This window comes from Mya arenaria, chromosome 13, assembly GCF_026914265.1.
Source record: "Mya arenaria isolate MELC-2E11 chromosome 13, ASM2691426v1".
NCBI classification, from domain to species: Eukaryota; Metazoa; Mollusca; class Bivalvia; order Myida; family Myidae; genus Mya; species Mya arenaria.
Window position 1 is genome coordinate 47,106,645 of NC_069134.1, and position 27,165 is coordinate 47,133,809.

The following is a 27,165-nucleotide window of genomic DNA, read 5'->3' on the forward strand; positions in this document are numbered from 1 at the left end:
ACTATGAAATTTGTATTGTGTTTGTAATTATTCATTCTTATGTTTGTATTACCTTATACCATGTACATCTCCAGAAAATGGGGGAAATAAAGCTATATATATATCGGCAAGGAGTATACCATACAAACATAAGCTCTGTAGATCTTCAAAACCGAACATGCATTTAATGGCACCAGTCCCTTATCTAACACCCGCTTTAGAACTCCAATTACAGTTTACAAACTCATACAGCGAAGAGGGTTGGATTAATTCAAGTCAAAACACTGTATAAGGTATAACTGTGTAATGTATTTACTGCATATCAAAACAAATATGACCTACATGTACATTTGTGCTATAACAATAACATTGTAAATTGTTAATATTAAACAAACTTCAGCAAATAAAAAGTAAAAAAAGTATAAAAAACAACAACAACAAAACAAGAGTTGTAATAGGGCTCGACTTTCTGCTTTTATTTTTAAGGATTTTAAGCTTTAGTGAAACGTGCATGGATCACTGTAAAATGAGATAAAATGTAAAGTCTTGACCAGTTAAATATATAAAGGGGCAAAATTTGCATAATATGCAAGATAGAGTTATCATACATAATTGTATAAAGTTTCAAAGCAATACATGAAGTAGTCGCAAAGTTTTATATGTGCTTTCATGCAAAACATTAACCAGAATTTCTGATTCAAACAAGAAAGGGGAAAAATTCATATTATATGCAAGATTGAGTTATCTTACTTGGTTATTTAAGAAGGTTGGATGGTTGGGAGCCTTTATATAAAGTGTCAATGCAATACATATGCATTTGCTGAGATATTGACTTAAATGTGGTAACATGCACAACTTTAACCAGGATATTAATAAAATAATAAAGGACCATAATATGCACTCTATGCAAAACAGGGTGACCAAACTTAATTATTCAAGTACATGTAGGATAGATGGTTGAGTACCTTTGTATAAATTTCCAATGCAGTACATCAAGCAGTTGCTGACATATTAACCTATGTGTGGTTTCATGCAAAACCATAACCAGAATTTCAGACCAATACTAAAGGGCAATAATTTGCATTATATGCAAGATAGAGTTATTTTACATGAATAACTAATTAGGTTGGATAATTGGGGACTCATATCTTAATTTCAATGCAATACATGATGCATTTCCTGAGATAATGACTTGGAAGGTGCTTACATGCAAAACCTTAACAAAAGTGTGAAGCGACAGAGTGACGTCGACAGTGACACTAGGTTGAGTAGTATAGCTCTCCTTATTCTTCCAAAAGTTGAGCTAAAGATGAAATAAATAAACAATAACTATAAGTTCATGAAAACAATAGAGATCACAAACGCATCAATTGCACAAATTTTCAATATTGGATCTGCACAAGTGTATGAAACACATTCAAAGATAGAACCTGTACAAGCATATGTAACACATTCAACGTTGGACCCATACAAGTGTATGAAACACATTCAAAGATAGAACCTGTACAAGCATATGTAACACATTCAACGTTGGACTCATACAAGTGTATGAAACACATTCAAAGATAGAACCTGTACAAGCATATGTAACACATTCAACGTTGGACTCATACAAGTGTATGAAACACATTCAAAGATAGAACCTGTACAAGCATATGTAACACATTCAACGTTGGACCCATACAAGTGTATGAAACACATTCAAAGATAAAACCTGTACAAGCATATGTAGCACATTCAACGTTGGATCTATAATACAAGTGTATGAAACACATTCAAAGATTGGACCTATACAAGTGTATGAAACACCTTCAAAGATTGGACCTATAAAAGTGTATGAAACACATTCAACTATGGGATCTACAATACCAGTGTATGAAACACATTCAGAGATTGGACCTATACATGTGTATGAAGCACAATAAACCATAGATCTATACAAGGGTATGAAACACATTCAACTATGGGATCTACAATACCAGTGTATGAAACACATTCAGAGATTGGACCTATACATGTGTATGAAGCACAATAAACCATAGATCTATAAAAGGGTATGAAACACATTCAACTATGGGATCTACAATACCAGTGTATGAAACACATTCAGAGATTGGACCTATACATGTGTATGAAGCACAATAAACCATAGATCTATACAAGGGTATGAAACACATTCAACTATGGGATCTACAATACCAGTGTATGAAACACATTCAGAGATTGGACCTATACATGTGTATGAAGCACAATAAACCATAGATCTATACAAGGGTATGAAACACATTCAACTATGGGATCTACAATACAAGTGTATGAAACACATTCAGAGATTGGACCTATACATGTGTATGAAGCACAATAAACCATAGATCTATACAAGGGTATGAAACACATTCAACTATGGGATCTACAATACAAGTGTATGAAACACATTCAGAGATTGGACCTATACATGTGTATGAAGCACAATAAACCATAGATCTATACCAGTGTATGAAACACATTCAGAGATTGGACCTATACATGTGTATGAAGCACAATAAACCATAGATCTATACAAGGGTATGACACACATTCAACTATGGGATCTACAATACCAGTGTATGAAACACATTCAGAGATTGGACCTATACAAGTGTATGAAGCACAATAAACCATAGATCTATACAAGGGTATGAAACACATTCAGAGATTGGACCTATACATGTGTATGAAGCACAATAAACCATAGATCTATACCAGTGTATGAAACACATTCAGAGATTGGACCTATACATGTGTATGAAGCACAATAAACCATAGATCTATACAAGTGTATGAAACACATTCAGAGATTGGACCTATACATGTGTATGAAGCACAATAAACCATAGATCTATACCAGTGTATGAAACACATTCAGAGATTGGACCTATACATGTGTATGAAGCACAATAAACCATAGATCTATACAAGGGTATGAAACACATTCAACTATGGGATCTACAATACCAGTGTATGAAACACATTCAGAGATTGGACCTATACATGTGTATGAAGCACAATAAACCATAGATCTATACAAGGGTATGAAACACATTCAACTATGGGATCTACAATACAAGTGTATGAAACACATTCAGAGATTGGACCTATACATGTGTATGAAGCACAATAAACCATAGATCTATACAAGGGTATGAAACACATTCAGAGATTGGATTTATAATATAAGTGTATGAAACTCATTAAAGAATTGGATCTATATAAGCGTATGATACACTCAATGTTTGATCTATACAAGTCCATGAAAAACCTTCAAAGGACATTAAAATACAGTGTTATGTAGTACAAACAATAATTGTTAATGTATGTAGGCCCTGTCAACCAGTTCCTTAATTTAAACCAGTTGATGAACAAATGGGAAAGTTTAAGGTTTCAATTAATTTAATTTATTCCTTACAAAGACAAAGCAATAGATGTTTTATAATAAATGATGTTCCTATATGTTCAAATAAGGATCAATTTATATACAATACAATAATTGAAAGTAATAAATGAGTTGAAAGAAGATATATTTTACATTTTAGACACACAAAGATTGCAAGAATAATCTGCCATGATACGGGCTAAATCATCCTAGCCTACCAAAATGTATTCACATTAATGAAGAAAATGAAGCCCATATCAGTTTAGGTTGCTCAGCACATATTAAATATACAGGTAATGAGCTTACTGTATATTTAATATTAAAGTGATCAAACAATTGACATGACGCCATACCACCCTTATAAATATATTCATGACCGCAAACAATGAAGGGAGTCACTAGTCACATGATACCATTGCACAAAGCATCACCTTGGCCCAATAAGAATCAGAACAATTTATTTTCCGAATTGTACAGGAGTGGCAAAAAAACTGATTTTCTTATTTTCTTGATTATCTTTCTTGGACTTCTTTCAGTAATCTTGGATGTTGGGTAAGAGCAGTGGTAAGTGCACTCGCTTCTCACCTAGGCGGCCCAGGTTCGATTCCTGTCCTGGGTGCATGGTCACCAAGCCGGACAAGTGGATTTCCTCCAGGATCCTGTTTCCACCACAACAAAATACCACACTCTCGTGTTACATCACGAGTGTGATTAATATAATGTTATGTAACATGTTTCACAATTGTTGTATAATAAATAAGATTAAAACTTTAAATAACTACATGCGATGAAATGCTTTAAAACTCAAAATTATTTATTTTCTTAAAAGTAGTTTCTACACTTACTAAACTTTAATGCAAGAACATTTTAAACAGATATATATCAATTATTACATGTTAATTTTGGAGTTATTATTTTAATGTACCTTAATTTCATTTGTTATCAATATTATCATAAAATATAAACTGCATGTTGTAATTTACATGCCTAAGGATTTATTTAACAAGAGCTGTCACAGAGACAGCGCGCTCGACTATTCCGCCTCTTTTCAGTGTAACGATTAAAAAGTTTTGGCGAATGCATGGATCACTGTTAGATTAGATTTCAATGCAATACATAATGTGCTGAGATATTAACATAAATGTGATTACATGCAAAATTTTAACCAGAATTTTTAAGTGTAATAATAAAGGGCCATTATTTGCAAAATACAATTATCTAACTTTGTTATTCAATGAGTTTGGGTGGTTGAATACCATTGTATAAAGTCTCAATGCAATACATCAAGTAGTTGCTGAGATATTAACCTATGTGTGCTAACATGCAAGACCTTAACCAAGGGGTGACGCCTACGCCGACGCTTGGGTGAGTAGTATAGCTCTCCATATTCTTCGAATAGTCGAGCTAAAAATGTAATTGCAAAACCTTCGGAAGTGCACTCGTAACATTAGGGCAACATTTAGACACTTTTTTTTAAACAGACAATATTTGATTTTTAAACAGACAATATTTGATTTTTAAACAGACAATATTTGAAAGTGGAATATTGCTCTAAAACTTTCACAGGATATGTTAAATGGTCAATGATTTACAAATTTGTGAGAAGATGGACTTCACAAAAAGAGGTAAGAAAACTTGAGTTTTTGAGCAAAGGTGATGAAATTCGTATGAACATTGAATATATTCTTCTGATAAACCAAGTAGGTTATTATCAAGGGTGGTTTTAATATGATTTAATCATTACATTTATTGTAGTAGATAACATAATTATAAATGTATAAACCTGGTAGCATTGAATATACACTAAAAACATTTACTTGGTCAATATCTCATAAATTACTCAACAATTTAGTACCACATTACAACATAAACAGTCATGTACAATAAAGATAACATAAATCATCTAACAACACCAATATAACAGATCTAAAATAAACCAGATATATCAAGGTACAACTAACACTTGTGGTTATTGTTCTCATTATACTCAAGGTTTCAGGCTCAGTATACCCTCAACTTGTTTCAATTAACATAAATGAGGATAAGCTTGAGACAGAGAAGGATGAAATCAACTTGTAGTCTTTTTTTTAACCTTTATCAGTTCTTGAAGTGCATAATTAAAATAAATTAATGTACATCAGTAGAGAAATATGTACCCAAACAATTGACAGGACACCATACCACTGTATCATTTAAAATTAATTTTCGAAACAAAGCAGGGCTCATATTCAGTATTCTATATTCAGCATCACCTTGAGTCAGAACTCAGGTTCAACACAGATAAGTGCTTAATCTTAGTCTTATTTGGTTAAATTGGTACACATATATATATATATATATATATACACCAATTTAACAAAAAGAAATATATTATATATCTATATATATATTTTATCCAAAAGAATGATACACATTTTACAATAAATGCATTAAAATAAACTGTGTATTTTTTCTTTCTGAGGTAATAGTAAGTAAAGCTTGGAAAGAAGTATGGAAAAGAACAAGAGGTATCACAGAGAAAGTGCACTAGACTATTCACCGCTTTCAAGGGTTGCAAAGCTTGCAAAGCTTTGGTAAAATTAGATAACATGCAAAACCTTAACCAGAATTTCTAAGTTGAATAATAAAGGGCTATAATTTATATTATATGAAAAAAAGAGTTATCCAACTTGAGTTTTATGCCCCCCCCCCTTCGAAGAAGAGGGGTATATTGCTTTGCACATGTTGGTCGGTCGGTCAGTGTGTCGGTAGACCAAAGCTTGTCCGAGTGATAACTCTACAATTCCTTGACATATGGTCATCAAACTTGACATGACGGTTGGGCTTGACCAGAAGATGACCCCTTTTGATTTTAGGGTCAAAGGTCACAGTGACCTTAAATGGTTAAATAATTTTAAAGCTTGTCCAAGTGATAACTCAACAATGCCTAGACCTATGGTCATCAAACTTGATATGTAAGTTGGGCCTGACCAGTTGATGACCCCTATTGTTTTTGGGAGTCATCAGGCCAAAGGTCAAGGTCACTGTGACTTTGAATGGTAAAAGGTCGTCTGAGTGATAACTCGACAATGTATGCACCTATGGCCCTCATACTTGACTTGGAGGTTGGGCCTGACCAGTAGATGACCCCTGTTTTTGGGGGTCATCGGGCCAAAGGTCAAGGTCATAGTGTTTTTTTTAGGTTTCGGTGACCAGCTGACTCCTATGGATTTTGAGGTCAAAGGTCATGGTCATAACACACTCTATCCTCACACTTGAATGGTCATATTCTTCAAATTGCCTTAACAGCATCCAATGTCAGTGACAAATCAGCTGTCATTTCGGTCCATGCATATTTCATTCAAATGTCCATATTAATCCTGACAACATGGCGCTCAGGGGGGGTGGGGGGTCATAATGTTTGACAAACATCCTTTGTTTAAATATGTTTTGATCATTGAGTAGTGTATTAATCTCAATGCGAGTAGTTGCTGAGATTATGTAACCTATGTGTGCTTACATGAGCCAGAATTTCTGAGTCAAATAATAAAGGCCCATAACTTGCATTGTATTCAAAACAATGTAAGCTTACTTTATTAATTAAGTACAAGTAGGTTGTATAGTTGGAAACTCTTATCTAAAGTTTCAATGCAACAAGTGATGTACTTGCTGAGATAATAACTTGAAGGTGCTAACATGCAAAACCTTAACCAAGGTGTGAGGCCTATGCCAACGCCATTGCTAAGGTGAGTAGTATAGCTCTCCTTAATCTTTGAGTCAAGCTAAAAGTGACTATCAGCTATAATACTAACATAAACAAGAAACGCCGCAATGCGATGAAACCAGGTTTTCAATGATTGACAGAAGAACTTCAGCCTGTGTTGTGAGAATTATAATTCAGTTGATTTATTGTGTGTTGTGTTTATACATGTATAAGAACAGGCCAATTTGGTTAGAGGATATACACAGAAGACAGGAAGCATGCATAAGTGGGGAAATGAACATTAAAGGGAAAGTTTAATCAATAAATAAAGATGATTATGTTACTTTGTCATGGCACATAATTATAGATATTGTTATCATCGGTGATTTTAGTAAATCATCAAACTCTGTTGCTGGGAAATGAAAATGATTTTAAAGGAACTTGTTCACAAACTTTTCCTATATACCAAGTTTGGTCAAGATATGTGAACCCTGACTAAAGTTATTCAGTTTCAACTGTTTTTCTATTTTTAGTAACAGTGACCTTGACCCTAGGAACCCCAAACGCAACCTCATGAAAAGTATCAATAAACTCTTCCTATATACCAAGTTTGGTCAAGATATGTTAACCCTGACTAAAGTTATTCAGTTTCAACTGTTTTTTTTTATTTTTAGTAACAGTGACCTTGACCCTATGGCCCCAAATGCAATCCCATGAAAGGTCTCCATACACTCTTCCTTTATACCAAATTTCGTCAACATATGTGAACCCTGACTAAAGTAATTCAGTTTCAACTGTTTTTCTATTTTTAGTTACAGTGACCTTGACCTTGACCCTAGGCACCCCAAATGCAATCCTATGAAAGGTATCTATAAACTCTTCTTTTATACTAAGTTGGGTCAAGATATGTCAACCCTAACTAAAGTTATTCAGTTTCAACTGTTTTTCTTTTTTTAGTAACAGTGACCTTGACCCTAGGAACCCCAAACGCAATCCCATGAAAGGTATCCATAAACCTTTCCTTTATACCAAGTTGGGTCAAGATATGTCAACCAAAACTAAAGTTATTCAGTTTCAACCATTCTTCTATTTTTAGTAACAGTGACCTTGACCTTGACTCTAGGGACCCCAATCTCATGAAAGGTATCCATAAACTGTTCTTATAGACCAAGTTTGGTCAAGATATGTCAACCTTTACCGAAATTATTCGGTTTCATAGGCGAGTTGGACGCCGGCCGGCCGCCTGCCCGCCCGAACAACGACGTTCATCATTCTTATAACCAGGTTTCAATATGTAAAAACCTGGCTAATAAACATTATTAGGAATTCATAAACATTGGGGTTTTCCAGGATTTCTGCATGCGCCATGCGGTGACAAACAAACTAATCTACACATTTATTATGCTACTGTTTTAGATTTGAAAATGCAATATTCAAACATTTCAAAATACATGGCACTAAAATTTCGACAACACAAACTAGTAAAACGTTTCAAATAACAAGGTCAAGGTTGTGAAAAATTATCCTACTTTCACTTTAAATGCAAATCATAAGCGGTGTGTAGTGGCACAGACTTTACATTTAAAAAATATAGTGAATAAAAAGACTTGATTTGCAATGGATAGATGTGCTGAATTGTGCTGTATAAAGGGAAAAGTGTGGATTACAAGTTTCCAATAATAAAAGTCTATTCATGAAATGTTGATATGTCAGTGAACATACAATAACAAACATTCATTGAAAATGCATTGGAACATGAATATTAAGGATCCAATCAAAATCCAATTCAACAACAAAAATGATTGTTAACTACAGAATTGCAGTCTGAAAGCATTCAAAATACACTTTGAAATACATTTATATAAACGAGACTTAACAATTTAAAAAATTTGATTGTGATAAAAATCAGACAATTTCCTTTTGAATGAAAAAAAAATTGTGCTGAGCTTATTCCAGACTTTTAAGGGACTGAAATGTACGCTGAATTGGGGCCAGTATATCATTTTAGAGAGTTTTGAGTCTTATTCAATAGATATTCATTTGATAAACAATGTTTTGGTTAATAAAATCAAGTTTTAGGAAGCAATTTGGAACAATAAAATATGATCCTTAAACCTGTTAGGCTTAATGTATATTGGAAATCAGGGACTGATAATTAATGTCAGTTTTATTTTCCATGTGACAAACACTTGTACATCTAAAGAAAAGATCACAGACCACATCTATTGATTAACAGCATTTAAATATATATCTAAACAAGTCAATATAAAATAGAATATGTATAAGATTGTGCCTCTCAAAATTAAAAACAACAACAACAACAACAAAAAACAACAACATGTTATTAAACATGAAATGTATTTTCAAAGCTGTTTCAATTTAACCCACATAAACAGTTAGTCCTGCTTACTTAAACAGATCATTAAGACAGAGATTTTAGGGATACATTAACAGAATGGCATACAATTTCCCAGCGCTATCTGCCAGTATAAACTACTTTGCTCTTTCCTCAGATTCTCGTTTTAGTCTTGCCTTAGCCTTTTCTTGGAAAAATAACACAACTATGATATTTGCAGTGATGGCAAGAAGAACAGCTCCAAATGTATTCCAGAAAGTTGGTACATCTTCAACTTTCTTTATTCGCTCAAGGTGTAGATGAATGTCGCTATACATGCCATCTATTTGCTTGAAGTTCATCAGCATGATGAATACATGGAAGATTTGATGACTGTGAAAGAGAAAGTCAAACTTTCCTGGAAAGAATCGTTGCGGAATATCTGAGCCAAAGAAAAACCCAGCTGTTACAAACCAAATCATCTGTTGTGTGTGGTCGTCAAAGCTTTGGTCCCACTTTTCTGGATCTACTCTATCTGTACAATAGTACATGTACATTCGATGAAAAATTGGAATGTTTAACCACAGGTAGATTCCCAGAACAGAAGACAGTTGCCAAATCTTCCTTGTAAATGGGTAAGGCCGGGAATACAATGTTTTGGATATGCTACAGCAAGCGCAAACGTTTATAGATAAAATAACACCAACTGGAACTGCCATTTTGTAGATAAAAGATTCGGTTAAATTTGGATGGGTGCAATAAAAGTAGTGGATGATCGTGCTTCCAAGTCCATACACACCAATGCCTGAGTAATCAATATAGAAGCAAGTGTAATGCCAAAGCTCAGACTTGTTGTGGAAAGTATGGGCGGCAAAACTGCAGAAATACATGATAATCATGGTAATCGAGCCAGCAAGCATCGGGTACATCCATGGATCATTGTAAGCATTAAATTCATAGGATATTTTGTGGATGCGATAAATTGCCACAATGCAGCCAATGAGGTGTGTCCAGGCATTCATACACTCATTGTGTCGTTGGAAGAGACTAAGGAGGTAGTAATGCCATGGTTGGTGGATGTGTCGAAAGCCAGTCTCAACGTGGGGCTCATGGAAAAGTAATGGCATGTCATCTTTGTGCCCAGGAGCTGGGTACTTCTGGATAAGTCTCTGGATCGGCATAGTCTGAATTTATAAAATTTAAATAATAAATCATTTTATTTAAAATTGAAATCATTGATTTATGCTTAAGAACATACAGTACTAATCTTAACCAGCATACAAATGGATAAAGGAAGCTCTAGTTTCAGTTTATCTCTATTTAGACAGGTTAGCAAACAAATAACACTCTGACATTCATGGATTGTGAGGGGTTATAAGGGCAGACCAAAAATAATGTAGACTTTTCCAACAAAACCAACATTTTGACCTTAAGATACCGGCTAATCCACATCACCACAAATCGGAATCTTTAAACAATGGACTGATATGAGTTTGAGGATAAAATGATAAGCATGAAATGAGAGGTAAACAGTTAAATCACCATGGTTACGTATACCCAGCATCATTCACTTTATTTATACTTTTGATAAAATATGAACAAGTTTAAGCAAAAAGCCTAATTAAATATCATTCGAAAATATTCAATAATGTTTTCCGCACACTGCCTCAAGTTTGAACAACAAATTAACCATGGTACAACATTAACATAACATTGTACTAATATTATGTGTTTGCTAGAAACCAGGGCTTCTAAAATTTGACAATGTGCTGATTTTGGCAACGATGGACCAATTTCAGTAGAAGTCAGTAGAAAATGTAATACACAATAAGGGTCAATTTATTTTTTTAGAGAGTTTTGGGAACTGTAAAAAATGCTAGACTGGTGGATAACTCTTACCTACAAACACTACATGACGCTTTACCAACAGAGCTAGACTTGCAGGTAACTTTTGCCCACAAACACTAAATGGCGCTCCACCAACAGAGCTAGACTGGCGATAACTCTTACGTACAAACACTATATGGCGCTCTACCAACAGAACTAGACAGGCGGATAACTCTTACGTACAAACACTATATGGCGCTCTACCAACAGAGCTAGACTGGTGATAACTCTCACGTACAAACACTATATGGCGCTCAACCAACAGAACTAGACAGGTGGATAACTCTTACGTACAAACACTATATGGCGCTCTACCAATAGAACTAGACATGCGGATAACTCTTACGTACAAACACTATATGGCGCTCTACCAACAGAGCTAGACTGGTGATAACTCTTACGTACAAACACTATATGGCGCTCTACCAACAGAACTAGACAGGCGGATAACTCTTACGTACAAACACTATATGGTGCTCCACCAACAGAGCTAGACTGGTGATAACTCTTACGTAAAAACACTATATGGCGCTCCACCAACAGAGCTAGACAGGCGGAGAACTCTTACGTACAAACACTATATGGCGCTCTACCAACAGAGCTAGACTGGTGATAACTCTTACCCACAAACACTAAATGGCGCTCCACCAACAGAGCTAGACAGGCGGATAACTCATATGTACAAACACTATATGGCGCTCCACCAACAGAGCTAGACTGGTGATAACTCTTACGTACAAACACTATATGGCGCTACACCAACAGAGCTAGACTGGCAATAACTCTTACCCACAAACACTACATGGCGCTCCACCAACAGAGCTAGACTGGCGATAACTCTTACGTACAAACACTATATGGCGTTTAACCAACAGAGCTAGACAGGCGGATAACTCTTACCCACAAACACTACATGGCGCTCTATCAACAGAGCTAGACAGGCGGATAACTCTTACCCACAAAAACTACATGGCGCTTTACCATCAGAGCTAACCTGGCAGATAACTCTTATCCACAAACACTACATGGCGCTCAAACAACAGAGCTAGACAGGCGGATAACTCTTACCCACAAAAACTACATGGCGCTTTACCATCAGAGCTAACCTGGCGGATAACTCTTACCCTATAACATTACATGGCGCTCAACCAACAGAGCTAACCTGGCAGATAAATCTTACCCACTAACACTACATGGCTCTTTACCATCAGAGCTGGACTGGTGGTTAACTCATTCCCACAAACACTACATGGCCCTCTACCAACAGAGCTAGACAGGCGGATAACTCTTACCTACAAACACTTCATGGCGCTTTACCAACAGAGCTAGACTGGCGGATAACTCTTACCCACAAACACTTCATGGCGCTCTACCAACAGAGCTAGACAGGCGGATAACTCTTACCTACAAACACTTCATGGCGCTCTACCAACAGAGTTAGACAGGCAGATAACTCTTGCCCACAAACACTACATGGCGCTCTACCAACAGAACTAGTCTGGCAGATAACTCTTACCCATAAACACTATATGGCGCTCTACCAACAGAGCTAGACAGGCGGATAACTCTTACCCACAAACACTATATGGCGCTCTACAAACAGAGCTAACCTGGCAGATAACTCTTACCCACAAACACTATATGGCGCTCTACCAACAGAGTTAGACAGGCAGATAACTCTTGCCCACAAACACTACATGGCGCTCTACCAACAGAACTAGACTGGCAGATAACTCTTACCCATAAACACTATATGGCGCTCTACCAACAGAGCTAGACAGGCGGATAACTCTTACCCACAAACACTATATGGCGCTCTACAAACAGAGCTAACCTGGCAGATAACTCTTACCCACAAACACTATATGGCGCTCTACCAACAGAGCTAACCTGGCAGATAACTCTTACCCACAAACACTATATGGCGCTCTACCAACAGAGCTAACCTGGCAGATAACTCTTACCCACAAACACTATATGGGGCTCTACCAACAGAGCTAGACTGGTGGATAACTCTTACCCACAAACACTATATGGCGCTCTACCAACAAATCTAGACCGGCAGATAACTCTTACCCACAAACACTACATGGCACACTACCAACAGAGCTAACCTGGCAGATAACTCTTACCCACAAACACTACATGGCGCACTACCAACAGAGCTAACCTGGCAGATAACTCTTACCCACAAACACTATATGGCGCTCTACCAACAAATCTAGACAGGCAGATAACTCTTACCCACAAACACTACATGGCACACTACCAACAGAGCTAACCTGGCAGATAACTCTTACCCACAAACACTAAATGGCGCACTACCAACAGAGCTAACCTGGCAGATAACTCTTACCCACAAACACTACATGGCGCACTACCAACAGAGCTTACCTGGCAGATAACTCTTACCCACAAACACTAAATGGCACTCTAGCAACAGAGCTAGACTGGTGGATAACTCTTACCTACAAACACTACATGGCGCACTACCAACAGTGCTAGACTGGTGGATAACTCTTACCTACAAACACTACATGGCGCTCTACCAACAGAGCTAACCTGGCAGATAACTCTTGCGTACAAACACTATATGGCGCTCTACCAACAGAGCTAGACTGGTGGATAACTCTTACCCACAAACACTATATGGCGCTCTACCAACAGAGCTAGACTGGTGGATAACTCTTACCCACAAACACTATATGGCGCTCTACCAACAGAGCTAGACTGGTGGATAACTCTTACCCACAAACACTATATGGCGCTCTACCAACAGAGCTAGACTGGCAGATAACTCTTACCCACAAACACTACATGGCGCATTACCAACAGAGCTAGACTGGTGGATAACTCTTACCCACAAACACTAAATGGCGCTCCACCAACAGAGCTAGACTGGCGATAACTCTTACATACAAACACTATATGGCGTTTAACCAACAGAACTAGACTGGCGGATAACTCTTACCCATAAACACTATAATATTGGCGCTTTACCAACAGAGCTAGAATGGTGGATAACTCTTACCACAAACACTACATGGCGTTTTACCAACAAAGCTAAACTGGCGGATAACTATCTCCCACAAACTCTAATTGGCGCTTTACCAACAGAGCTACACTGGGGGATAACTCGTATTAACAACAAGAGCTGTCACAGAGACAGCGTGCTGGACTTTTCCAACGCTTTTCAATGTAAGGATTGAAAAGTTTTGGCGGATCACTGTAAAATTAGATTAGATTTCAATGCAATACATGATGTATTTGCTGAGATATTAACATAAATGTTGTTACATGCACAATTTTAACCAGAATTTCTAAGTCCAATTATAAAGAGCCATTATTTGCAAAATACAGTTATCTGACTTGGTTATTCAAATAGGTTAGGTGGTTGTGTACCATTTTATAATGCTTCAATGCAATACATGAAGTAGTTGCTGATATATTAACCTATGTGTGCATACATGCATAACCTTAACCAGAATATCTAAGTAGCATAATAAAGGGGCAAAAATTATATAATATGCAAGATAGAGTTATCTTTCCTGATTTATTAAGAAGGTTGAATGGTTAGGAGCCTGTGTATAAAGATTCAATGCATGATACACGATGTATTCGAATTTCTATGTCGAATAAAAAAGGGCCATGATTTGAATTTAATGCAAACTAGAGTTATCATACTTAAGTAGATTGGATGGTTGAGTACCATTTTATAAAGTCTCAATGCAATACAACAAACAGTTGCTGAGATATTAACCTATGTGTGCTTACATGCAAAACCTTAACCAGAATTTCTAAGTTGAATAATAAAGGGCAATTATTTGCATTAAATGCAAACTAGAGTTATCTTACTTAGTTTATTAAGTAGGTTGGATGGTTGAGTAACATTGTATAAAGTCTTAATGCAATACATCAAGTTGTTGCTGAGATATTAACCTATGTGTGCTTACATGCAAAACCTTAACCAGAATTTCTAAGTCGAATAATAAAGGCCTATTATTTGCATTAAATTCAAGTAAGTGTTGTCTAACTTGGTTAATTAAGTAGGTTGGATGGTTGCACACAAAACCTTAATCAAGGTGTGAGTTGACACTTGGGTGAGAAGTATAGCTCTCCTAAACAAAGAACAAGAAACGCTGCAATTCGACGAAACCAGGTTTTTAATGATTGACAGAAGAACTTCAGCCTGTGTCTGTTTTCCTATTTTAAGTAACAGTGACCTTGACCCGAGGGACCCCAAATGCAATCGATTGAAAGGTATCCACAAACTCTTCCTATAGACCAAGTTGGGTCAGGATATGTCCACCCTAATTTAAGTCATTCAGTTTCAACCATTTTTCTATTTTTAGTAACAGTGACCTTGACCTTGAATCTAGGGACCCCAAACGCAATCCCATGAAAGGTATCCATAAACTCTTCCTTTATACCTGGTTTGGTCAAGATATGTGGACACTGACTAACGTTATTCAGTTTCAACTATTTTTAGTAACAGTGACCTTGACCCTAGGGACCCCAAATGCAATCCCATAAAAGTATTCATAAACTCTTCCTATAGACCAAGATTGGTCAAGATTATCAACCCTAACTAAAGATATTCAGTTTCAACCGTTTTTTCTATTTTCAGTAACACCGACCTTTACTCTAGGGACCCCAGACGCAATCCCAAGAAAGGTACCCATTAATTCTTTCTATAAACCAAGTTTCGTCAAGGTATGTCAACCCTTACTAAGGTTATTCAGTATCAACTGTTTTTCTATTTTTAGCAACAGTGACCTTGACCTTGAACCTAGGGACCCCAAACGCAATCCCATGAAAGATCTCCATAAACTCTTCCTATAGACCAAGTTTAATCAAGATATGTCATCTCTAACTAAAAGTATTCAGTTTCAACCATTTTTCTATTTTTAGTAACAGTGACCTTGACCCTAGGGACCCCAAATGCAATCCCATGAAAGGTATCCATAAACTCTTCCTATAGACCAAGTTTAGTCAAGATATGTCATCCCTAACTAAAGTTATTCGGTTTCAACTGTTTTTTCTATTTTTAGTAACAGTGACCTTGACCCTAGGGACCCCAAATGCAATACCATGAAAGGTATCCATAAACTCTTCCTATAGACCAAGTTTGGACAAGATATGTCAACTCTAACTAAAGTTATTCAGTTTCAACCATTTTTCTATTTTTAGTAACAGTGACCTTAAACTTAACCCTAGAGACCCCAAACGCAATCCCATGAAAGGTATCCATAAACTCTTCCTATAGACCAAGTTGAGTCAAGATATGTCATCCCTAACTAAAGTTATTCAGTTTCAACTGTTTTTCTATTTTTAGTAACAGTGACCTTGAACCTAGGGACCCCAAATGCAATCCCATGAAAGGTCTCCACAAACTCTTCCTATAGACCAAGTTTGGTCAAGATATTTCAACCCTAACTAAAGTTATTCAGTTTCAACCATTTTTCTATTTTTAGTAACAGTGATCCAAGATAGGTACCCATTAACTCTTTCTATAGACCAAGTTTGGTCAAGACCCTTACTAAAGTTATTTAGTTTCAACTGCTTTTCTATTTTTAGTTACGGTGACCTTGACCTTGAACCTAGGGACCCCAAACCCAACTCCATGAATTGTATCCATAAACTCTTCCTATAGGCCAAGTTTAGTCAAGATATGTCATCCCTAACTAAAGTTATTCAGTTTAAACTGTTTTTCTATTTTTAGTAACAGTGACCTTGACCTTGACCCTAGGGACCCAAACACAATCCCATGAAAGGTCTCCAAAAACTCTGACTATAGACCAAGTTGAGTCAAGATATGTCATCCCTTACTAAAGTTATTCAGTTTCAACCATTTTTCTATTTTTAATAACAGTGACCTTGACCATGACCCTAGGGACCCCAAACGCAATCCCATAAAAGGTACCCATAAACTCTTTCTATAGACCAAGTTTGGTCAAGATATGTCAACCCTTACCAAAGATTTTCAGTTTCATAGATGAGTTTGCGCCGCCCGGCCGCCCGAACAACAACGTTCCTCATTTTAATAACCACTATGTGAAAACCTGGTTAAAAAACAGTATTTGTACTTCAGGTTGGATTATAGTCCAAATAATTGATGGGATTCCAGTTTAAAGCATATTGTGTCTGTAAAATAACACAAAAACAAAAAATATTACCAGATAATGTTATTTTATATATGTTCCATACAAAAAAAAATATGCAACGAATTATTATGAGTTTGATGTGTTGTTTTTTCCATTTCATACTGTCAAATCATAACGATATATATACATGAAGGACACCTGCAAGGCTGCAGCTCACAGATTTATAACAATTGGAACACCTCGGCCATCTACAAGTTCTATCTCGAAGCTTGTCGGAGATGGCCGAGTTGTTAAAATGGCATTATTGTTTTCTGTGTCAGTAAGGTAAATCCTGTGTTTTAATGCATTTAATGCTTGTTTTGTGCAAAATATTTCTGAACTTACATGGTAAAATATGAATATGAACCTTTTTTTATCTATTTCAAGCATAAAATACTTCTCTAAATACAAATTTGATATTTTTCAAACCCCCCGTTTTTTGCACAAACCCGTTTCGAAGTTAGGGATTAGAAGAATTCGGTATAACATTCTATAATTTTAGACTAGTTGGATTAAAACCTCTACAGTGAAATCCTCGAAAGATTTTGTAATTTTGTGCTGGCAAACATGACTAAGCATTTCAAGTAAAGGTTTTCATGAAGGGTTGTGCTACCTTAAACAAGAGGGCCCTGAAGGTGTTTTCAGGGCGAGGGCAATTATGACAGGGGGTTAGATCCTTCCTAGTGACCAAGTTCTTTTTTAATATCACAGATGATTTTTTTAATATCACGGATGACCCAGATGCAAACCTTACCTTGCTGTAATAAGTACATTCTGACCAGGTTTCATATAGATAAAGTAGAAAATATGGCCTCAATAGTGTTTTAACAATGTTTTCTATGATTTGACTTCGTGACCTAGTTTTTGAACTCAGGTTACCCAGTTTCAAACCTGACATAGACTTCATAAACACAAACATTCTGACATAGTTTCATGGTGATCAAAGAGAGAATGTAACCTCTACAGTGTTTACAAAGTTTTTCTATGATTTGACCTAGTGGCCTGGTTTTTGACCTCTGATTGCCCAGTTTCAAACTATACCTCAAGATCATCAAGAATAACATTCTGATCAAGTTCCATGAACATATGGTCATAAATGTAGCCTCTAGAGTGTTAAAGCTGCACTCTCACAGATTGAACGTTTTGACAACTTTTTTATTTTTTGTCCTGAAACGGGTTTACAGTTATTTATGCAAAAATTTGCTCTTTCCAAGACAAAAAATAAAAAAGTTGTAAAAACAGTAAATCTGTGAGAGTGCAGCTTTAACATGCTTTTTCTATTATTTTACCTGGTGACCTTGTTTTTGACCACACATGTGCCAGATTCGAACTCGGCCTAGAGCTAATTAATATATACATTCTGACTAAGTTTCATGAACATACAGTCATAAATGTAACCTCTAGAGTGCTAACAAGCTTTTTCTATGAATTGACCTAATGACCTAGTTTTTGACCGCACATGACTCGGATTAAAACTTGACTTATGAGATTTTTAATATAAACATTCTCACCAACTTTCATGAAGATACAGTTATATATGTGACCTCTAGAGTGTTAACAAGCTTTTCTTTAAATTTGACCTGGTGTCCTAGTTTTTGGCCGCACATGACCCAGATTCGAACTTGGCCCAGAGCTAATCAATATAAACATTCTGACTGATTCTGATTCTGAAGTTTCATAAACATACAGTCATAAATGTAACCTCTGGAGTGCTAACAAGCTTTTACTATGATTTGACCTGGTGACCTAGTTTTTGACCGCACATGACCTAGATTTAAACTTGACTTCACCCGGAGATTATTAATGTTAACATTCTGACCAACTTTCATGAAGAAACATTTATAATTGTGACCTCTATATTGTTAACAAGCTTTTCCTTAAATTTGACCTGTTGACCTACAGGGATATAACTTAGCACTCGCCCACTGGCCAATGGTGACCTATTTCCGATCTGGGCGACTGAATTTTAAAAGAAGTTCGCCCGAGTGGCGAGACCGATTTTTTCATAGGGGTCTGAATAATATGCTCCCGGACGCCGAGAAATACCTCTTGCAAAAGGGTACTGGGCGCCGGGAAATAGGATAATTGCGATAGCCAATCACGCATCAGAAAAATCCAATATGGCCGCGCCTACATAGACTTATGAGGAATTTTTTTGACGGCGTAAGGAGCTTGCAAGGCCGAATAACAAAAGCATTTTGAAGAATATGAAAAAAATAAACGGCCAGTGCTCAAATTTTCCCTTAAATGGGCAAACTACCGCCCATGGCCGTCCAAAACCGATAATGGTTTGGTTCGTTTTGAGTCTGCCGGTTTTGCAAAATATTTTTGTCATTACTGTGAATTTCTAGTATAAACTTAATTGAAAGTATTAAAACATGAAACTAGTGATACACAAGAGGTCCCTTTCTATTCCAAAAGGTGAAGAAAAGCCTTTCAAAAATTGTTAAGTACCAAAATTTTGAGAAGCTTAACAATGCTGTCTATGACAACTTATTTCTAATGTTTTGAGTCTGTCATTCCCTTGTAATAAACAATGGGTGAGTAAGTGATTTTAATTGGATGTAAATAAAATGTGTTAACAGAATGTTGGGCTCGTGGGTTTGATGCTGGGCTCGTTAATTCAAAAAGCTAGGAGCCCAGCTGGCTAATGGTCTGGAAAAGTTAAGTTATATCCCTGGACCTAGTTTTTGACCGCACATGACCCAGATTCGAACTTGGCCTAGAGCTTATCATACATTCTGACTAAGTTTCATGAATATACAGTCATAAATGTGACCTCTAGAGTGCTAACAAGCTTTTCCTATGATTTGACCTGGTGACCTAGTTTTTGACCACACATGACCCAGATTTAATCTTGACATAAAGATTATTTATACAAACATTCTGACCAACTTTTATGAACATACAGTCATAAATGTGACCTCTAGAGTGTTAACAAGCTTTTTCTTCAATTTGACCTGGTGACCTAGTTTTTGACCACACATGACCCAGATTAGAACTTGGCCTAGAGCTAATCAATATATACATTCTGAATAAGTTTCATGAACATACAGTCATAAATGTGACCTGTATAGTGCTAACAAGCTTTTCCTATGATTTGACCTGGTGACCTAGTTTTTGACCGCACATGACCCAGATTTAAACTTGACTTAGAGATCATTAATATAAACTAGGGATGGCAACTAGTAGTAAAATTAATACTCGAGTACTCGGACAATCGTTCGATCAAGTACTTGGGTACTCGGAAAAATTGATTATGCGTTCGCAAAGACAAGATTGTGTATACATGTATCGTTAATGACGTATATTGTGCGTTGGTCGTATTATTGGTCATTTTAACTTTCATTACGTGTTTTAACAAAAAATGATATAAAAAGAAAACAAATGTTGTTTCAGGCTTTTAATTTGTCTTATTCGTTTCATTTTATACCAGTTTGCACTGCAGAAATGAACAACAATCAGAATTACAATGAACGAAAATTAATAGCATTCATAAAAATAGTGAATGAAATTCAATACGAAGTTCAGTTGTTTACTCTACAATTTTTTTGTTTTAAATGATAGTTTTTCATACGGTGCAATTCTTGTTTACCTCATTAATATTCATAATTTTTGATTTAAAATATCAACCAATCAATTGTGATAATCATTGCAAAAATAGTTAAAATACGCCCATTAAAAAAATCAATTCTCGATACTCTTTCGCTCGTTAGCGTCCATTGTTTGGTGAAAGGTCTCTAATTGGTATACAATAGAATTGTGTAGGTGAAAGTACCGCTATCAAAACTTCGCTAATTGACATAAGTGCTAATTTGAAATAGGGGTCCTTTGTTGACAGTTTGCAACTATCACAACAACTGTCAACTAATTGACTGAGGTCAATTGTGTACACAGCGGGGATTAGAGGGACCGTAAATTGTCCTCTTGGCAACTAACCAGATCTGATATTTTGTCTGTAAATCGTGTATTTGGTGATTTTTATATTTTTTTTCCGAGTACTCGAGTAGTGATTTGGTACTCGAGTGCTCGGACGTTCGATCGAGTACTTGAGTACTCGGGTACTCGTTGCCATCCCTAATATAAACATTCTGACCAACTTTCATGAAGATAAGTCAGAAATGTGACCTCTAGAGTGTTAACAAGCTATTCCTTCAATTTGACCTGGCAACCTAGTTTTTGACCGCACATGACCCAGATTCGAACTTCACCTAGAGATTATTAATATTAACATTCTGACCAAGTTTCCTGAAGATACAGTCATAAATGTGACCTCTATAGTATTAACAAGCTTTTCCTTTAATTCAAATTGAATTTTTAACCCCAGATGACCCAATATCAAACTCGTTCAAGATTTTATTGAGGGTATTATTCTGACCAAGTTTCATTAAGATTGTGCCCAAATTGTGACCTCTAGAGTGTTAACAGGCAAATTGTTGACGAAGGACGACGACGACGGGCACAGGGCGATCACAATAGCTCACCTTGAGCACTTCGTGATCAGGTGAGCTAAAAACGGGATATTGCACCATTTTGATTTCTAAAACTAAATCATAGGCGAGAGGGGACACCCATCCTGCACCCTTTCCTTCTGGTTTTTTTCATTACTTAACATGTTTTAATATTAAATTTACCATGCAAATACAGTGTCTTTTAAACACCATATTATACATGTTTTCAACAGGATGAAAAATGACAAATTTAAAAAATTAGCACAATGTCAGACATATGAACCTCTGGCAATGGCAAGTGGAAGATTTGGGTTTCCGAGTCAGTAGATCGGGTTCAAAAGCAGAAGAATGACTTAGTCCCTTTTGTTTTCAGTCAAAAACAAAGATGGATACAATGTTAACAAAAACTTGATGATTGGTACTATTTTTAGATTTTCGGAAAATATGCATAAAATACGTCATGGTTCAAGGTCTTGTCACATGTCAGTGCTTTTGATTGAGAAACAGTTGGAATATTACATCTGGATTGTGAAAACTCAAGTTTATATTAATAGAGCTGCTCAATCAATCAGACTGCCCAACAGGTGTATTGCATACTGGAAAAGCAAACGACCGAAAAATTGTGTACAATGTATGTTTTCGCGCCCAAATGTAGTGAAATTTTATACATTGATTGCATTAACCCTTTTGGCGCCAAATAAATAGTCAAAAGTTCCTCTCAGTGCCAAATTAATTCCTGAAAGTCTAAGAGAATTCTACCAAGGTAATTTACATGACCATAACTTTTTTTCTCTTCAAATTTTCACAGTAAATAAATTGAATAATATATTAAACATTAGATTAAAACAAATATGATTTTTTGAAATTTTATTGTACAAAATTAATTAATTACATAATAAATTTAAAACAAGAGGCCCAAAAGGGCCTATGCTCTACTGGCATGGCTTTTGTGGTCATATCAATCCAGAGCATGTATGTATGGGTAAAAGGCAACAGACATATAGTTTATGTTTTGTGTTTGGGTTACCTTCATTTTTAAAAACGTAGCACGTTCAACATCTGAGCCCAGAAAGTATTGTAAGCAGATTAGTTGCATGAACTATTTTAATATGTGCCAAGTAAAAGTCATCTGACAAAAAAAAATGCTTTCAAAACTGTACTCATAGTAAAAAAATCTGTAGTTTTAAAAGTTAAAAAAAGTTGGTCAAAGTCAAGGGCATCCTAGGACAACATTGATCAATTTGAACAAACATTCACAATCAATTGTGCTGAGATGGATGCACGAACACACGAAAAGATTTTCAAACCTTTCCAGATTTATGTTTACCAAACCTGTGAACCCTGGGTGTGGCCAGTAATGACACCAGGTGCATAACTTAAACATTCACAACCAATTTTGTTAAGATGAATGCGCAAACTACAGAACTTAAAGCTAAAAAATGGCCTTTGGGCTTTCAACAAGAACAAGGCAGAGTAATTCACAAAGTCAGCTGCAGAAGCAAAAAGCAAATTGTCTCTCAAAATCCTAGACTTGCAAATTGTCTCCCTTAACTCTAGACTTGAATTTACATGTACATGTAAACTTGGCTAAAAATAGAATTCGCTCATGCAGACCTGGCTAAAAATAGAAAGCATTTCTTTGAAACTTTCATGGCCCATAATCTAGGCATTCATGGGCGGATCTGGCTGGTTTTCGAAAGGAACCGATCTCTAATCTATATCTAGATACTGTACAAGTTTCATCGAGATACAATCAAAACTGAAGACTGTATCGTGTTCACAACCAATTGTTTACACAATAGCATTTTTTTATACTATCAAGGGCCATAATCTAGGCATGCATGGGCGGATCTGGCTGGTTTTCGAAAGAAAACTTCTGAAAAAAGAAATCGATTAAGTCAAAACGGCTCTTTAAAAATTCGATTAAGTCAAAACGGCTTTTCGAAAAACGGGCGCGCCAATCGGCCCGTCTACAGGTATTTCGTTGCGCCATCCTGATTTTTTCTGCGCCAATGGCGCAAGGGCGCGTCCTTTGCCGAACACTGCTGTTTGGATTTAAAAGATGTTTGTTTTCTTCTCCATCCAGGAATCTGTCTGTCACTTCGCACCGCACAATCTGGCCGATACTTCTTGTCTTCGAATATTCCCCTCTCCCGATCGCCATACGACCTCTAGCTCTACCTTGTTCCCGACCTCTTGTCTGTGATCTAAAATAAATAATAAATAATTATATAACAATTAAAAGATCAATAAATGCATATATTTAATTATCAAACTGCATTATAAATTAAGAAATTGATCTAAAAAAGCAGCCACAAAACAAAAAGAGATGATTTTGAAGATATCCAAAAAAAATTTGACCGTCAATCTATCAATCTACTGAGCATTATAGTTTCATTCAGATATTTTTTTAGTCTAGTCTTCTTTTATTTATATTATATTTAATTATTTAGCTGCCAAGTGCTTATTACTTTATTTATGGTATATTTGACATTTTCATGGGGATAAAACATAAACAATAACAGAAAAAAACATTATACTAACCTGAAGGTGTTTGTTTTCTGGATGAATGATTTGAAACAGTTTTCGCACTAATAACGTCATCCGAACTTTCATTTGACTTATCCAAATCCCATTCGATGTCCGGAATATCACTATCACTGTCATTTAAGATCGTATTTAGCACTTCCTTGCAAATATAAGACTGCTTCCTTTTCCTGGAAGCCATCTTGGATTGTCCAGATGGCTGTGTGATTTTAATTCACTTTAAAAGACTGTAATTAATTCAATTTTACATAAAAAATTATTTGAGAATGCGGAAGTAACAGGAAAAAGCCACGTTCTGAATCGAAAGTAGAAATAACACGGCTCTGTAATAATATCTGAGCGTAAAAATAGCAAAAAAACTTCCCTATCGTTTGTCGCAAATATGCGACTTTGGCGGTCAGGCTAGTTGTTGCAAATATGCACTTTTGGCGCCGAAAGGGTTAATAAAACTTCTGGAATTTTACTTCTATGTTGCTTTAATGAAAGCACAAAACAAAGATTGTTGAATAGTAGGATTCCGGTATTTGTGGGGTAAAATATTACTGTAACAACTCAAAGGTCGCATCAAAGTCAGTAGTGTTGGCATCTTTTTTGGGCGGTTCTGACACATAAGCAAACTAAATCAACATAATTATTTTTCCGATAATAAAAGTTTGTCACCTCTGACCTTGTTGATAATGTCAACAAAAAAACAGAAGCGTTAACCCTCATGCGCACTGTGAAATGACCTGTTTATTTATAGATACATGACATAACTATAGTCAAAAAGTCAGCCATACTTTGAAGTTTCGCTTTAGTGTGTTCAACGTATTAATAATAATATAATTTTTACATGCACTTTTAAGAAATTTAGGGGGACCCAAATTTAGGTAATAAATAAATGAAACGCTATATTTATTGATATTTAGCTTTTATTGGGAATTTTTTTTAGTGTCCTGATGGAATACCGGACTTCGACGTTCAGGTGTCCATCCCACAAAAATTTGTGCCCTTGGGATTGCGGGACTCCATTAGTCCAAATAATTGTACGTTGACGGTTTTTTTTTAGATTTTTGATATGGCAAATCCTTCACGTACAAATTGTTTATTATCAAAAGTGGGTAGTTGTTCCGATCAGGATTCCGGATTAAAGCATATAGCGTCTATAAAATATCATAAAAACAAGAAATATTACCAGATAATGTTATTTTATATTAGTTCCGTACACAAAAAAAATAAATATCCAACTTATAATTATGAGTTTGACGGGGTTTTTTCATTTCATTCTGTCAAAACATAACGATATATACATGAAAGGCACCTGCAAGGCTTTAGGGCACAGTTTTAAATCGCTCGGAACATTTCGGCCATGGCCGAGTTGTTACGATTGTATAATGAGGTCTATCTCGAAGCTTTGTCGGAGGAGGCCGAGCTATTACGATTGTATCGAGTTGTTCCCCTTCGCATAATTGTTGTCTGTGTCAGTCAACTTTCGTTTTATTGGAAAGGTAAACAATTTGTTTTAATGCATTAAATGCTTGTTTAGTGCAAAATAACATTTCACTTACATTGTAAAATATGAATATAACTCTTTATGATCAATTTCAACCATAAAATACTTCACTTAAAACAATTTCAATATTTTTAAAACACCCCCATTTTTTGCACATTCCCGTTTAGACGTTAGGGATTGGAAGAATCCCGTATAACACGTCTATTATTTTAGACTAGGGACTCCATTAATGTCGAACACTGCAGAGGTTTTGAAAATTATTTTGATTAACATTTAAAACAAGCTGTTTCCTTTTACATCTACCATTTTCTTATTTTTAACATACACAGTATTAATAGAAATAACAAACCGTTTGTGTAAACTGATTTAAACTCTTATTCGGGCAAGACCCAACTCTGCGATACCCGAAATGAAAATTTCAAGCGGTGTGGTATTCGACCAGGTATGCGTCACAATTTTACACATCTTACCTGAATTGCAATACTTGCTGTTGAATAATTTATGCAAAATATTTTGCCGAAATGAAACTTCCCCAGCAACCCGGAACTGGATTCCGATTTGCAGACATAACGGCTACTAACAAACGGCCATAAACTAGGTTATGCTAAAACCCGGTATTCGGTATCAATATTGGTAAGATTTGGAAAAAATACAGATAACCAGGCCTAATGATCCAGACAATTGAAGAGGGGTTGAAATATTACGTTGTTTGTGGAAATTGTTAACTTCAGTCATTTATGATAGTATTAATGGCCTTTTAGAAGATCCAAACTTGTTAATTGAGGAACAAGCAGGTTTCATACAAAGTATTTGGTACTGTTGATCATATTTATACTCTCAAAATGTTAGTTGACTTATGCTGATAAAAACCCCAAATGAATTTACTGTTCGTTTATTGGCTGCCGCAAGGCGTTCGCCAGTGTTGATAGAATAATGTTATGGGTGAAGTTAACTTAATCATAATATTGATTGGACAATTTTGAGACTAATATTCAATATTTATCAGAAGGCCAAACATTGTGTAAAGGTTAATACATGTATATGGAGCTGTGAAATACGTTAAGTAGGACCTTGGAGTATGATTATTATTGGCTCCAGGTAGTATTTTAAGGGAGCGCCAGGGTGAAAATCTTTCGCCAAATATTGTTTTCACTTTTTCTTAATGATTATATATTATAAATTCAATTGTATCACTACTGACTTCCAAACTTACAGACGATGTATACATGGCTTAACC

The 27,165-nt window shown here is 35.9% G+C and overlaps 1 protein-coding gene across 2 annotated transcripts; it reads right to left on the reverse strand.

Moving 5' to 3' along the window:
* Positions 1 to 268: 268 nt before the first annotated feature.
* Positions 269 to 26,491, reverse strand: LOC128213094 (membrane progestin receptor beta-like). 2 transcript variants are annotated; one of them, XR_008257678.1, is made up of 3 exons: positions 26,399 to 26,491; positions 2,894 to 10,592; positions 269 to 2,609 (listed from the first exon to the last, which is right to left on the reverse strand). XR_008257678.1 is itself a non-coding variant. In XM_052918620.1 (2 exons), the coding sequence occupies exon 2, from the start codon at positions 10,587 to 10,589 to the stop codon at positions 9,567 to 9,569; it is 1,023 nt and encodes a 340-aa protein (XP_052774580.1). In that variant the 5' UTR covers positions 10,590 to 10,592; positions 26,399 to 26,491; the 3' UTR covers positions 269 to 9,566. The 2 variants fall into 2 exon arrangements, 1 of the variants encoding a protein (XP_052774580.1); XM_052918620.1 differs by having other exon boundaries at positions 269 to 10,592.
* Positions 26,492 to 27,165: the final 674 nt, after the last annotated feature.

What these genes read in the sequence shown, in the direction of transcription:
- LOC128213094 (XM_052918620.1), bottom strand. Translation starts at nt 10,589, where the DNA reads ATGCCGATCCAGAGACTTATCCAGAAGTACCCAGCTCCTGGGCACAAA.